The 16,479-nt window shown below is 42.1% G+C and overlaps 1 protein-coding gene across 2 annotated transcripts in view; it reads left to right on the forward strand.

Moving 5' to 3' along the window:
• Positions 1 to 4,691: 4,691 nt before the first annotated feature.
• LOC112232894 (rho-associated protein kinase 2-like) overlaps positions 4,692 to 16,479 on the forward strand; it is a 52,386-nt gene continuing 40,598 nt past the window's right edge. The window contains exon 1 of one of the 2 annotated variants that reach the window (XM_024415404.2): positions 4,692 to 5,540. In XM_024415404.2, the coding sequence (XP_024271172.1) occupies positions 5,442 to 5,540 (99 nt within the window). In that variant the 5' untranslated portion in view covers positions 4,692 to 5,441. The remainder of the gene's footprint in view (positions 5,541 to 16,479) is intronic. The other variant, XM_024415405.2, reaches the window with a different exon arrangement.

Below are 16,479 nucleotides of genomic sequence, written 5' to 3' on the forward strand. Positions count from 1 at the left end.
ATTTTGTCAGTTTATTTTGACACTAACACTAACATTTTGTCAGTTTATTTTGCTTCATCAGAGTTTATGCTGCCGGTAGACACTAACATTTTGTCAGTTTATTTTGCTTCATCAGAGTTTATGCTGCCGGTAGACACTAACATTTTGTCAGTTTATTTTGCTTCATCAGAGTTTATGCTGCCGGTAGACACTAACATTTTGTCAGTTTATTTTGCTTCATCAGAGTTTATGCTGCCGGTAGACACTAACATTTTGTCAGTTTATTTTGCTTCATCAGAGTTTATGCTGCCGGTAGACACTAACATTTTGTCAGTTTATTTTGCTTCATCAGAGTTTATGCTGCCGGTAGACACTAACATTTTGTCAGTTTATTTTGCTTCATCAGAGTTTATGCTGCCGGTAGACACTAACATTTTGTCACATTTTGCTTCATAACAGTTTTGTCAGACACTAACATTTTTCAGTTTATTTTGCTTCATCAGAGTTTATGCTGCCGGTAGACACTAACATTTTGTCAGTTTATTTTGCTTCATCAGAGTTTATGCTGCCGGTAGACACTAACATTTTGTCAGTTTATTTTGCTTCATCAGAGTTTATGCTGCCGGTAGACACTAACATTTTGTCAGTTTATTTTGCTTCATCAGTTTAGTTTATCAGTTTATTTTGCTTCATCAGAGGTAGACACTAACATTTTGTCAGTTTATTTTGCTTCATCAGAGTTTATGCTTCATAACATTTTGTCAGTTTATTTTGCTTCATCAGAGTTTATGCTGCCGGTAGACACTAACATTTTGTCAGTTTATTTTGCTTCATCAGAGTTTATGCTTCTGCCGGTAGACACTAACATTTTGTCAGTTTATTTTGCTTCATCAGAGTTTATGCTGCCGGTAGACACTAACATTTTGTCAGTTTATTTTGCTTCATCAGAGTTTATGCTGCCGGTAGACACTAACATTTTGTCAGTTTATTTTGCTTCATCAGAGTTTATGCTGCCGGTAGACACTAACATTTTGTCAGTTTATTTTGCTTCATCAGAGTTTATGCTGCCGGTAGACACTAACATTTTGTCAGTTTATTTTGCTTCATCAGAGTTTATGCTGCCGGTAGACACTAACATTTTGTCAGTTTATTTTGCTTCATCAGAGTTTATGCTGCCGGTAGACACTAACATTTTTGCCATCTATTTATTTACTATGTTTTGGTGTCATTAAGTTTTCTATGGCTTCATGGAGGAATTGTTTGCTCAATTATCTTGTATATCTAGTATGTCTTCAAATCTTTTGGTGCAAAGATTAAACGATTTCTCCCCCATAGACTTCTTTCAACATCAAATTAGCTTTTTCGATTTTCATGTGCAATCTTTCCTGCCAAAACCTCCACCTTCTTGCCAACTTCTTTTTCCATCTCTCCATTTCCCTTTGAGTCTGAACCTTTTTTCTCTTCCACTGAACACCAATGGGAAATGTCATGTCACACCCACTCCAGAGCTATGGGTTGCATGTTTTATTACAGAAATAGGAGAGTTACACACAAACACACACACATGCGTGCATTTACACACACACACACACACACACACACACACACACACACACACACACACACACACACACACACAGAGGTGTCAAAAGCAACAACTCACCACGCTCTATGATGTACTCTCTCTTTCACACGCACATACACTAACTACAATGAAGTTTAGATATTCATTCTCTTTCCATCCATGTATTGTTCTAACTCCTCTCTCTTGACTCCCTTCCTGATGACAGTAGTGTTTGCCAATGTTCATATTAGAGTCGGTTGACTCTGAGTATGCACTGCAACACAATCTGCCATGTGTTGATAGTCAGGCATTTAGGCATTGCCTGTCCCGTGCCAAGACTGAGATTCTGTGTCACAGTAATCATTGCCTTGAATTTCAGTCTCTCGCTTATTATTATTTTTTTATATATATATTTTTAATGTGTCTTATATTTCCAGACTCGGCCACCTAGCCTTTGTAGTCATTATAGTGCACACTCCAAGAGTAGCAATTAATTTTCAAACAATTCAATTTTGTACAGACTAATTCTCAATGATTCCAACCAAAATCAGAGATCACATAAGAAACAGAAATTCTGAGGAATCATTTCCATTTCTTCATTCACTTTCACCACCAATGTAATGTGAACCAGAGATACTTCGACAAAATATAGCCTTGAAACTGGAAACGTGTAGTGTCTACGGTTCTTGACAGATGTGGGAGACAGTTGAAACTGAGACAATGAAACAAGTCGGGTTTCTGTCTGATTGCAGAAATGAGTTTTCCGGTCTGTGTGCATGCACGTGTTGAATTTATATCATCTGACCATTGCTGTCTTTGTCTGGGTGCATCTCAGTTAAAAAAGAAACATATGTAATGCTTAGAATTACCACTAGGTGTCAGGGTAGATATTCTTTGCTGCCAACACAGTGGGCCTGAAAATACAACCATGATATTTTTTTAGCAGAGCCCCCTTCTAACACTTCCACATACCTTTGAGTGGCCCTGACGCATAGACCTACTCACCCGTTGTAACACATCGGCAACAACACACACACACCTTAATATCACCTTCATCGTTGTGACCGAAAAGACAATTCAACCCTCCAGTGCCAGCATCATCAGTCTTGCTAATGCTTTACAGGAATGAAGTGGAAAGCCAATTGTATTTGGTTAAAGTCATCTGCCTATTTTATGGCGGAGAGATTAAGAATAAAAGAGAACATTCAGCACCCATGTAATGAAATTAAATAGGCTAGGTCAACAGCCTAAGATATGCAATGACAACTTCATATTCAAAATCTTTATGAAAGAGTAGAAATACAAAACAAAAACATGACATTTTTCATGTCAGTTTTCAAACGTGAAAAGAAAAGCTGCCTTAACTCTCGCTTGTGTACTACTCCACAGTGCATACGATGATGGTCGCTAGTAAGACTCCCTACTTTGTACAAAAGAAAATAGACAAAAAAACAACTTTGTTGTGTTGATGTATAGCTGATCAACTTTTTTTGTGACTTGTAAACCCAACCCTCACATTTTGCTAAAAGACCCTTCTTCCTACAGCACCAACAACTGCTACTTGTCCCACGCATCCCCCTACCCCTTCTATATTTTATCTTATGGTGAATTCTCAACCTTTTTGTGTACATTTTATAGTATTATTTATTATTGACAAAATTACATTATTTGGACTGGGCATTTTATTTACATGTCAATGCTTGGTGAAGAGTCATTTGTTTCTTTTATAATTAAAGTGAAAAAAACTGCAAGAAATGGAAATAACCCTTGTCTTTTTATTATGAAGTTGTTACTATAACTTGTTGCCAAGATTGCTTTGAAAATAATAATGTTGTTCTGTAACAGTATTTGCTTTATTCAGTGAATTGCTTATGGAGACTAATAAATAGAGGCACACACCAACTTGTTTCATCTTTGTCAATATCTGTTCATGTAAACTGCAGACACGCGCTCACACACGTTATTTCCCCTTCTCTTACCATGGCGCAAAACACTCAAATATTATTTGGACACATTGTGTCTTATTCTTCTCTGGCGCATCACAGAACACTTGGGGTGGCAATTAGCAAAAAGTCTGCACCAGCCGATACAGCATAATGAACAAAGGAGAGACTGGTGCACCCACAGTGACATACTGATACTCTACTGAAGGTACAGTATGTAGTTCTACTGTAGGTATCAATACATCAAAACAACACCACAAATGGCTTATAATTACTGGGAGCAATATCATCGACATCGAAGGACAGCCATACAGTATGTCTACTGCTAGCCTGGGCAGCTGCTAATAGACTTTATGGATCTCCACCACAGGAGGTTGGTGTCACCTTAATTGGGGAGGACGGGTTTGTGGTAATGGCTGGAGCGGAATTAGTAGAATGGTATCAAATACATCAAACACATGGTTTCCAGGTGTTTGATGCCATTCCATTAACTCCTTTCCAGATATTATTATGTGCCGTCCTCCTCTCAGCAGCCTCCTGTGATCTCCACTAGGGTCTGGGCTTGATGTGCACAGCTGGTAATACACTGAAGTCCCCCAGCGACTGGTTCGTACATGAAACATTCTCCATTCAGGCTGCAAAGGCTTCGATTTCCTCTTTAACTAGATTTAAAGAGAAGGCTGAAAAAAACGGGGAAAATATGCATACTTTCTTAATGAACACACAATTTTCCACTACTAGGCTAGAGTGGATAAAGCCTATGCTACTTCCTGATGTTGCGCCCTGCGTTCAGCCAATCAGGTTGCAGCAGTCTGTTGTTTACCCCTGGCTGAACACGGGGCGAAACACAGGAAGTATAGCATTCCTAGGCATTACCCATTATAGCATAGTGGTGGGAAGCGATGTGGCAACCCATCAAGAGGTTCAAACCTATTGTTGTAACAAGATGATAGCGTGATAGTCACATGGACAGTTGTAGGGTCGCAGGTTCAAGTCCCAACAATATCAAGAGATAGATACCTATGTGCTGTTAAATAGTGGAAATAATGTATCAATCAGATGAATCATTTCTCAGTGTGAAGAACGTATTTGTAAAACTTTAGGAGAGCTTTCATCACATAGGCCTTCCTATGGTTCCTCATGCAGCTTCCCACGTTGGACAGCAGGCTATATAGACAAGAGGAGGCTTATGGGTAAATGAGACGACTGTGTTTGCATGTTGATATCAGAAGAGGGAGGAGAGAGATCTAGCTCTGGAAGTGGAGTATGTAGTGTACGAGGACTCCATGGTGGCTAACTGTAGTTAGCCATTCCGACTAACCTTTGTTTTTGGGCATGCAGGGATAAATACCCACGTAGTGCATGGGAGAAGAACTGATCATAGAAAGTTTAACGATTCATCACGCAAGCTATTTTGGAGAACGCCATTCTTACCCTGTACATTTGCCTACGACTGTGAGGCAGTCACAAAATCCATGTAATTTGAGAGTTTCTAAAGTTGGATTTTAAACACTGCGGACTGTTTTAGAAACACATTTTTGAAATTGAAGCAAAGCATTTCGGAGCGCCCAAAAAGAGAAGGGGAGGGGGGTCAAAGAAAACGCCCTGTTGCTGAATCTTCTAAAAATGTTAACTTAATCGCCGTGTGGACCTTAGAGAACATTTATATTGAATATGTTACCATAAGTTTTTACCTTAATTTGCGTTTAACGACATCTCCTAACTAATTGGCAAATTTGAGGAGCGGCGCTTCTCCCTTCACGGTGGATTATGTTTTCCCCTTCATTGTGGACACTGTAATCCCGAAGCGATTTCAGAGGGCGGTGAGTCGGAGGCTGCTAAGGCCCACGGCGATTGCTCAAGAACTAAAATATTTTTTTCTCATGTAAACTCTTAAGACTTCTCATAAGGCTCGTCTTATATGTAAACGAAACGGGCATTAATCAATCGCAAAGATGTCGCTTGGTGCAGAGAGAAGGATGGAAAACCGGTTGAAAAAGCTGGAGGCCATGATCAAAGATCCAAGATCTGCGATAAACTTAGAAAGTTTACTGGTAAGTCTACTTAAATATTTTATTAATTATTAATAGGTCCCATGTTTTCCCCTTTCGCATTTTGAAGCAACCGAAAAAATACATAGTAATAAGTAGACTTCTTACGCCTTTTAACCAAGATATGTATACATTTTTATGTTCAGATAATACATTGTAACCGAATTTCCACAAAGCCTTTGATGCAGGTCAACGACATTCACTTGAGAAATTATAGGCCTATTGCACTATTTTTTTAGATTAACAAACTGTATTTGCACATTATCGTTAGCCTACATTTTAGCACCGATAACCGCACCATGTGTATCCTTCTATGACAATGTGTAGCCGAGCCTACATGCTAATAGTAATTGACCGGCTATTCAGATGACATGCAGACGAGGCCTATAATGAATTGCTCCCGGTAAAGTTACGATTTATAGTGGCTACATACGCCTATGTAAGGGTATAAGGACAGTCATAGAAAATAATTGCGCCCTTAGTTTTCTATTGAGACATGAGAGCATTTGATGCAGCAGACAACATACTTTAACTATAGCCGTAGTCTTTAACTGTCTGTTTTGAAGATTATGGGGAATAGTGGAAAATGTGTATATCGTTGTAGGTTACTTCTATGGAAGCATTTCTTCCCTTCAAATCCTTGAGCGATCTTCCACTTGGCAAGGGATTGGCCCACTATATGGGATATGCACCAGACGGGTACCACTACCAACGGCATGCCACATGCGCGCTTCTCTCTTATACAGACAGATGCGTTGTAGTAGCTGCCAACGAGAGGACTGGGTTGTAGACCTCAGCCAACTGTTTAAGAGGATAATAACAAGTAAACGATTGAGGAGCATTTACCCAGACAGGCATAGTCACTGCTGTGGAATGTCGAGAGGACTGTCATCTGTTAATAGGCCTGAAAACATTCCGCATAAACTTATTGTGATAATAGTTGTTCCAGACTGAAATAGCCACACCTACATCCTAAACACTCATTTTACAAATGTATGTATTTCCATCGAATCTCCCCCAGACACATTTCAAAACTGAATTGAAGGCCTAGCAGTGATTTTCCTGCAGTTACCATAGATGCTATGTTAAGCAGTTTCTGAAATGGAATTAAACTTCTACAGTGCCAGTTAAAATCTTTTTAAAAGTGCAGAATGAATATAGTTTATATGCAGTAACTGAATCCTCAGCTGTTTATTTCCTGGGAATGAGTAGGAGATGGATATCAGAGCTAGATGACTGTTCTAGACTGAAGTTGAGTGGGAAGAGTGCGTGGGTTTGAACAGGCTGGATCCTCTAGCCCTCTCGCCTCCCAAGCCATTTTTAGTGCCTCGCTCTCTGTTATTGCTTGCTATGAAGAAGGCAGAGAGGACAAGCATCAGGCATTGCATTGATGCAGTCAGACTGTTTCTACATGCTCTGACCAGCAGCACATATTCAGACTGTTTCTACATGCTCTGACCAGCAGCACATATTCAGACCTGTTTCTACATGTTCTGACCAGCAGCACACATTCAGACCCCCGGCATACCCTCCATTTTTCCCTATAAAATCTTTGCCTAATGGTAAATTATGAACACAGTCGTCGACATCCATTAACACCTATAAAAGCTTCTTACATATACAGTGCATTCTAAAAGTATTCAGACCCCTTCACTTTTTTGACATTGTTACATTAGCCTTATTCTAAAATCGATTCAATTGTTTTTTCCCTTGTCAATCTACACACAACACCCCATAATGAAAAGCAAAAACAAGTTTGACATTTTTGCAAATGTATTAAAAATAAACTGATCACATTTACATAAGTATTTAGAATGTTTACTCAGTACTTTGTTGAAGCACCTTTGGCAGCGAGTCTTCTTGGGTATGACGCTAGTTTGGCACACCTGTATTTGGAGAGTTTCTCCCATTTCTTCTCTGCAGATCCTCAAGCGCGGTCAGGTTGGATGGGAAGTGTCGCTGCACAGCTATTTGCAGGTCTCAGAGATGTTCGATCTGGTTCAAGTCCGGGCTCTAGCTGGTCCACTCAAGGACATTCAGATACTTGTCCCGAGGCCACTCCTGCATTGTCTGAGCTGTGTGCTTAGGGTCGTTGTCCTGTTGGAAGGTGAACCTTGACCCCAGTCTGAGAACCTGCTCCAGAGCGCTCAGGACTTCATCAAGGATCTCTATATATTTTGCTCCATTCATCTTTCCCCCAATCCTGACTAGTCTCGCAGTCCCTGCCACTGAAAAACATCCCCACAGCGTGATGCTGCCACCACCATGCTTCACCGTGGGGATGGTATTGCCCAGGTAATGAGCTGTGCCTGGGTTCCTCCAGACGTGACGCTTGGTATTCAGGCCGAAGAGTTCAATCTTGGTTTCATCAGAGCAGAGAATCTTGTTTCTCATGGTCAGAGAGTCCTTTAGGTGCCTTTTGGCAAACTCCAAGTGGGCTGTCAAGTGCTTTTTACTGAGGAGTGGCTTCCATCTGACCACTCTACCATACAGGCCTGCTAGACTGCTGCAGAGATGATTGTCCTTCTGGAAAGTTTTCCCATCTCCACAGAGGAACTCTGGAGGTCTTTCAGAGTGACCATCGGGTTCTTGGTCACCTCCCTGACCAAGGCCCTTCTCCCCCCATTGCTCAGTTTGGCCAGGCGGCCAGCTCTAGGAAGAGTCTTGGTGGTTCCAAACTTCTTCCATTTAAGAATGATGAAGGCCACTGTGTTGGGGACCTTCAATGCAGCATAATGTTTGTGTACCCTTCCCCAGACCTCTGCCTCGACACAATCCTGTCTCTGAGCTCTACGGACAATTCCTTCGACCTCATGGCTTTGTTTTTGCTCTGACATGCACTGTCAACTGCGGGACCTTTTATATAGACAGGTGTGTGCCTTTCCAAATCATGTCCAATCAATTGAATATACCACAAGTGGACTGCAATCAAGTTTTAGAAATATCTCAAGGATGATCATTGGAAACAGGATTCACCTGAGCTCGAGTCTCATATTAAAGGGTCTGTATACTTATGTAAATAAGGTATTTCTGTTTTTTATTTTCAGTACATTTAAACATGTCTAAACCTGTTTTTGCTTTGTCATTATTGGATGTTGTGTAGATTGAGGGATATATATGAATCCATTTTAGAATAAGGATTGAACATAACAAAATGTGGAAAAAGGGAAGGGGTCTAAATACTTTCTGAATGCACTGTAATTATCCTGGATAAGACTAATTGCCTCAGCAGAACAATGCCTGGGCCATTTTTATGTCCTTACTGTAAATGTTTTTCAACCTGTACTCTTCTTGATTTGCACTCTATGTACAGGTAATTGGCAAAATAAAGGAAATTCCATCATAAAGTGTTTTAATAGGGTGTTTGGCCTGAACAGCTTCAATGTATCTTGGCATATATTTTACAATTGTCTGGAATTCTATTGGAGGGATATAGCACCATTATTCCATGATGAATTCTATAATTTGGTGTTAAAATAATGTTTTTATTTGTCTCATGCTTCATAGACTAACTGTAAAATGCTTAAGGGTCATTTTTCAACAATGCAGAGTTAAAGAGAAGATCAAATAAAACAATTGAAATAGTGACACGAGAAATAAATACACTGAATAACAAAAAAGAGAGTAAGAATTACATTGCTATATACTGAGTGCACAAAACATAAGGAACACCTGCTCTTTCCATGACACAGCTTTCACCTGGTCAGTCCATCATCCCTTAATGATGTTATATCCACTTCAATCAGTGTAGATACAAGGGAGGAGACTGGTTTAAAGGATTTTGAAGCCTTGAGACAATTGAGACATGTTGTGTATGTGTGTCATTCAGAAGGTGGATGGGAAAGACAAAATATTTCAGTGCCTTTTGAACGGGGTATGGTAGTAGATGCCTGGCACACCAGTTTGTGTGTCAAGAACTGCAACGCTGCTGAGTTTCACGCTCAACAATTTCCCATGTGAATCAAGAATGGTCCATCACCCAAAGGACATCCAGCCAACTTGAATCAACTGTGGAACGCATTGGAGTCAACATGGGCCAGCATCCCTGTGGAATGCTTTTGACACCTGGTAGAGTCCATGTCCTGACTAATTGAGACTGTTCTGAGGGTAAAAGGGGGTGCAACTCAATATTAGGAAGGTGTTCCTAATGTTTTGTGTAGGGAGTAGAAAATAACATGGCTATATACAGGATGTACCAGTACCAAGTCTATGTGCAGGGGTACGAGGTAATTTAACTATGTTCTGTACTTATCGGTAGGGTTAAAGTGACTAGGCAACACGATAGATAATAACAAAAGTGTGTGTGTGTGTGTTGGGGGGGTGTCTGGGTAAGTACACTACATGACCAGAAGTATGTGGACACCTGCACATCGAACATCTCATTCCAAAATCATGGGCATGAATATGGAGTTGGTCCCTCTTTTGCTGCTATAACAGCCTCTACTCTTCTAGGAAGGCATTCCACTAGATGTTGGAACATTGCTGCGGGGACTTGCTTCCATTAAGCCACAAAGAATTAGTGAGGTCGGCACTGATGTTGAGGAATTAGGCCTGGCTCGCGTTCCCTTTTCATCCCAAAGGTGTTCGATGGGGTTGAGGTCAGGGCTCTGTGCAGGCCAGTCAAGTTCTTTCACACCAATCTCAACAAACCATTTCTGAATGGATTTTTGCTTTGTGCACAGGGTGCATTGTCATGCTGGAACAGGAAAGAGCCTTCCCCAACCTGTTGCCACAAATGTTGAAGCACAGAATCATCTAGAATGTCATTGTATGCTGTAGCGTTAAGATTTCCCTTCACTGTAACTAAGGGGCTGAGCCCGAACCATGAAAAACAGCCCCAGACCATTATTCCTCCTCACCAAACTTTACAGTTGGCACCACGCATTGTCCGTTGGACTGCCAGATGGTGAAGCGTGATTCATCACTCCAGAGAACGCGCTTCCACTGCTCCAGAGTCCAATGGCTGTGAGCTTTACACCACTCCAGCTGACGCTTGGCATTGTGCATGGTGATCTTTAGGCTTGTGTGCGGCTGTTTGGCCAGGGAAACCTGTTTCATGAAGCAACACCATATGTCTACTGCTAGCCTGGGCAGCTGCTAATGGACTTTAAGGATCTCCACCACAGGAGGTTGGTGGCACTTTAATTGGGGACGGGTTTGTGGTAATGGCTGGAGCGGAATTAGTAGAATGGCATCAAACACATGGTTTTTCATTAGCTCCATTCCAGAAATTATTATGAGCGGTCCTCCCCTCCTTCTTAACTAGATTCAATAACGTCTGGGGAATAAACAGGAAAATATGCATACTTTCTTTATGAAACACCATTTTCCACCATCATGCCAGAGTGGCTAAAGCCTAGGAATGCTACTTCCTGATGGTGCACCCTGCGTTTAGCCAATCAGGTTGCAGCAGTCTTTTTACCCCTGGCTGACCACAGGGCGAAACATCAGGAAGCATTAGCCTTTCTAGTATAGTGGTGGAAAATGATGTGGCAACCCATCAAGAGGTTCAAACGCTGCTGGGAGACCAGATGTTAAATCCAATATCAAATATTCTATTAGGCTCAACTTGAAGCTATATGATATCCTCTGCAAGTAGCCAACTTGATGCACACTTCATGATCATTGCACACAGCCATAAAAAACTCTTAACTGCTACAACAATTCAAGAGAGAGATCCCCACGTGCTGTTAAATAGTGAGGCCATTCGCTGCTAATGTTTGTCTTTAGCGATTGCATGGCTGTGTGCTTGATTTTATAGACGTGTGGCTGAAATAGCAGAGTCCACTAATTTGAATGGGTGTCCACATACTTTTGTGTGTGGGTAGAGTCCAGTGTGTGGGTAGAGTCCAGTGTGTGTGCAGGAGTTGGTGGAAAAAAACATCCAATGCAGGTAGTCCGGGTAGCCATTTGATTAGCTATTTAGCAGTATTGTTTAGAAGTATGATGGCTTGGGTGTAGAAGCTGTTCAGGTTCCAGACTTGCAGCATTGCCATGTGGTAGCAGAGATAAGTCTGTGGTTTGGGTGGCTGTAGTCTTTCATAATATTTTGGGCCTTCCTCTGACACTGCCTGGTATAAAGGTCCTGGATTGCAGGGAGCTCGGCCCAGTGAATTACTGGGACTTACGCACTACGCTCTGAGGCACCTTGCGGTGAAATGCCAAGCAGTTGCCATACAAAGTGGTGATGCAGCCAGTCAGTGTTCTTGATGGTGCAGCTATTGAAGGTTTTGAGGATCTGAGGGCCAAAGCCGTTGTCGTGGCCTCTTCGCGACTGTTGGTATGCTTGGACCATGCTTGGACCCTTGTAGTGCCAGGGATAGGTTGTTTTCCTGGCACTACACTGACAGGTCTCTGACCACCTCCCTCTAGGCTGTCTCATCGTTGCTGGAGATCAGGCCAACCACCGTAGTGTAATCAGCAAACTAAATGATGGTGTTGGAGTCATGTGTGACCACAGGAGGGGGCTAAACACACACCCCTGAGGGGTCCCCGTCTTGAGGGTCAGCGTGGCAGATGTGTTGTGGCCTGACCTCACCACCTGGGTAGGCCCGTCAGGAAGTCCAGGATCCAGTTGCGAAGGGAGGTGTTTTAGACCCAGGGTCATTAGCTTAGTAATGAGCTTTGTGGGCACTATGGTGATGAACACTGAGGTGTAGTCAATGAACAGCATTCTCACATAGGTGTTCCTTTTGTCCAGGTTGGGAAGGGCAGTGTGGATTAAGATTGCGTCATCTATGGATCTGTTGGGGTGGTATGCTAATTGAAGTAGGAATGGGGATTCCGGGATGATGTTATGAGCCATGACCAGCCTTTCAAAGCACTTCATGCTACCAAGGTGAGTGCTACAGGGCGGTAGTCATTTAGGCAGGTTCCGTTCAATTTCTTGGGCACAGGGACTATGGTGGTCTGCTTGAAACATGGGTATTATAGTCTTCGTCAGGGAGAGGTTGAAAATGTCAGTGTCAAGACACTTGCCAGTTGGTCCGCGCATGCTTTGAGTACACGTCCTGGTAATCCGTCTAGTCCCATGGCCTTGTGAATGTTGACTTGTTTAAAGGTCTTGCTCACATTTGGCTACAGAGAGTGTGATCACACAGTTGTACGGAACAGCTGGTGCTCTCATGCATGCTTCAGTATTGCTTGCCTCGAAGCAAACATAAAAGGCATTTAGCCCGTCTCGTGGCTGAGATTCCCTTTGTAGTCCGCAATAGTTTGCAAGTGCTGCCACATCCGACGAGCGTCAGAGCCGGTGTAGAAGGATTCAATCTTAGTCCTGTATTGTCTCTAAACCTGTTTGATGGTTCGTCTGAGGGCATAGCAGAATTTCTTATAAGCATCCGGATTAGTGTCCCACTCCTTGAAAGTTGTAGCTCTAGCCTTTAGCTCGGTGTGGATGTTGCCTGTAATCCATGGCTTCTGGTTGTGATACAGTGCCTTGCGAAAGTATTCGGCCCCCTTGAACTTTGCGACCTTTTGCCACATTTCAGGCTTCAAACATAAAGATATAAAACTGTATTTTTTTGTGAAGAATCAACAACAAGTGGGACACAATCATGAAGTGGAACGACATTTATTGGATATTTCAAACTTTTTTAACATCAAAAACTGAAAAATTGGGCGTGCAAAATTATTCAGCCCCTTTACTTTCAGTGCAGCAAACTCTCTCCAGAAGTTCAGTGAGGATCTCTGAATGATCCAATGTTGACCTAAATGACTAATGATGATAAATACAATCCACCTGTGTGTAATCAAGTCTCCGTATAAATGCACCTGCACTGTGATAGTCTCAGAGGTCCGTTAAAAGCGCAGAGAGCATCATGAAGAACAAGGAACACACCAGGCAGGTCCGAGATACTGTTGTGAAGAAGTTTAAAGCCGGATTTGGATACAAAAAGATTTCCCAAGCTTTAAACATCCCAAGGAGCACTGTGCAAGCGATAATATTGAAATGGAAGGAGTATCAGACCACTGCAAATCTACCAAGACCTGGCCATCCCTCTAAACTTTCAGCTCATACAAGGAGAAGACTGATCAGAGATGCAGCCAAGAGGCCCATGATCACTCTGGATGAACTGCAGAGATCTACAGCTGAGGTGGGAGACTCTGTCCATAGGACAACAATCAGTCGTGTATTGCACAAATCTGGCCTTTATGGAAGAGTGGCAAGAAGAAAGCCATTTCTTAAAGATATCCATAAAAAGTGTTGTTTAAAGTTTGCCACAAGCCACCTGGGAGACACACCAAACATGTGGAAGAAGGTGCTCTGGTCAGATGAAACCAAAATTGAACTTTTTGGCAACAATGCAAAACGTTATGTTTGGCGTAAAAGCAACACAGCTCATCACCCTGAACACACCATCCCCACTGTCAAACATGGTGGTGGCAGCATCATGGTTTGGGCCTGCTTTTCTTCAGCAGGGACAGGGAAGATGGTTAAAATTGATGGGAAGATGGGTGGAGCCAAATACAGGACCATTCTGGAAGAAAACCTGATGGAGTCTGCAAAAGACCTGAGACTGGGACGGAGATTTGTCTTCCAACAAGACAATGATCCAAAACATAAAGCAAAATCTACAATGGAATGGTTCAAAAATAAACATATCCAGGTGTTAGAATGGCCAAGTCAAAGTCCAGACCTGAATCCAATCGAGAATCTGTGGAAAGAACTGAAAACTGCTGTTCACAAATGCTCTCCATCCAACCTCACTGAGCTCGAGCTGTTTTGCAAGGAGGAATGGGAAAAAATTTCAGTCTCTCGATGTGCAAAACTGATAGAGACATACCCCAAGCGACTTACAGCTGTAATCGCAGCAAAAGGTGGCGCTACAAAGTATTAACTTAAGGGGGCTGAATAATTTTGCACGCCCAATTTTTCAGTTTTTGATTTGTTAAAAAAGTTTGAAATATCCAATAAATGTTGTTCCACTTCATGATTGTGTCCCACTTGTTGTTGATTCTTCACAAAAAAATACAGCTTTATATCTTTATGTTTGAAGCCTGAAATGTGGCAAAAGGTCGCAAAGTTCAAGGGGGCCGAATACTTTCGCAAGGCACTGTATGTACGTACGATCACTGGGGGGGTCAATGCACTTATTGATGAAGCCGGTGACTGAGGTGGTATACTCCTGAATGCCATTGGATGAATCCTGGAACATATTCCAGTCTGCTAGTACAACAGTCCTGTAGCGTAGCATCTGGATCATCTGCCCACTTCCGTATTGAGTGAGTCACTGGTACTTCTTGCTTTAGTTTTTGCTTGTAAGCAGGAATCAGGAGGATAGAATTTTGGTCAGATTTGCCAAATGCAGGGCGAGGGAGAGCTTTGTATGTGTGTCTGTGTGTGGAGCAAATGTTTTCTAGAGTTTTACTTCCTCTGGTTGCACGCGACATGCTGGTAAAACGGATTGAAGTTTTCTGCATTAAAGTCCCCGGCCACTAGGAGCGCTGCTTCCGGATGGACATGTTCTTGTTTGATTATGACTTTATACAGCTCGTTGAGTGTGGTCTTAGTGGTAAATGGATAGTGTGGTCTACAGCTTATCATGAGGTACCTTTACCTCAGGTGAGAAATACCTCGAGACTTCCTTAATATTAGACATCACGCTCCAGCTGTTATTGACAAATACACACACCACCACCCCTTGTCTTGCCGGGCATAGCTGTTCTGCCCTGCCAATGCACTGAAAACCCAGCCAACTGTATATTATCCGTGTTGTTGTTCAGCCACGACTTGGTGAACCATAAGATATTACAGTTTTTAATGTCCCGTTGCTGGGATAGTTGCAAACGGAGCTTATCCAGTTTATTCTCCAGTGATTGCATGTTGACCAATAGAACAGATGGTTGAGGCGGGTTACACACTTGACAACAAATTCTCACAAGCCACCCCGATTTCCGCTCCTTGTACATCTGTCTTTTCTTCACGTGAATGGCTGGGATTTTGTCCTTGTCTCGGGAAAACAGTATATCCTTTGCGTCAAACTCACTAAAGAAAAAATCTTCATCTAGTTCGATGTGAGTAATTGCTGTTCTGATACCCAGAAGCTCTTTTCTGTCATAAGTGACGGTAGCAGCAACATTATGTACAAAATACGTTTCACACAATGGGAAAAAAAACACAAAATAGCACCGTTGGTTAGGAGCCCGTAAAACGGCAGCCATCACCTCCGGCGCCATTGTCTGTGGATCTGTTGGGGCAGCATGCAAATTTGAGTGGGTTCAGGGTGTCTGGGATGATGGTGTGGCTGTGAGCCATGACCAGCCTTTTAAAAGCGTTTCATCACTACAGATGTGAGTGCTACGGGGAGCTTGTCATTTAGACAGGTTGCCTTGGTGTTCTTGGGCACAGGGACTGGTCTGCTTTAAACATATAGATATTGTTCAGGGATAGGGCAGTGATGGTAATTGAATAACCGTGTAACTGACGGTTATGGATGAAGACGGACATGTAAATAAAATAACCGTCAAAACCGTTTTAAATAGGCCGACATTATTTAGATTTTTGTCAAATATTATTAACTTTATTTTCATGTAAATAAACTCTACCTAATAGTGGGAGTGTTTCCTAATGATTAAGCAATTGGTTTGTTAACTTAGTATCTATAAACTCTACCAACTTTCCTTTGATGCTCAAGGAGCTAGTCGCTGGTGGGGGGTGTAGAGTGCAATAAGCTTTGGCACTTATGTACAAAACAAAAAAAAGTGGACTTTTTTTAATACAATGCACGTTTTCATTGCTTGCTAGTAAATAAATAAATCTGTCTTTTTAAAAAAGGCTGGATGTGTCTGACTAACTCTTTGGCCTGAATGCCAAGCGTCACTTCATGAGGAAACCTGGCACCATCCCTACGGTGAAGCATGGTGGTGGCAGCATCACGCTGTGGGGAAGTTTTTCAGTGTCAGGGACCGGGAGACCAATCAGGATCGAGGGAAAGATGAA

The sequence above is a fragment of the Oncorhynchus tshawytscha genome, linkage group LG08 (genome assembly GCF_018296145.1).
Source record: "Oncorhynchus tshawytscha isolate Ot180627B linkage group LG08, Otsh_v2.0, whole genome shotgun sequence".
Lineage (NCBI taxonomy): Eukaryota > Metazoa > Chordata > Actinopteri > Salmoniformes > Salmonidae > Oncorhynchus > Oncorhynchus tshawytscha.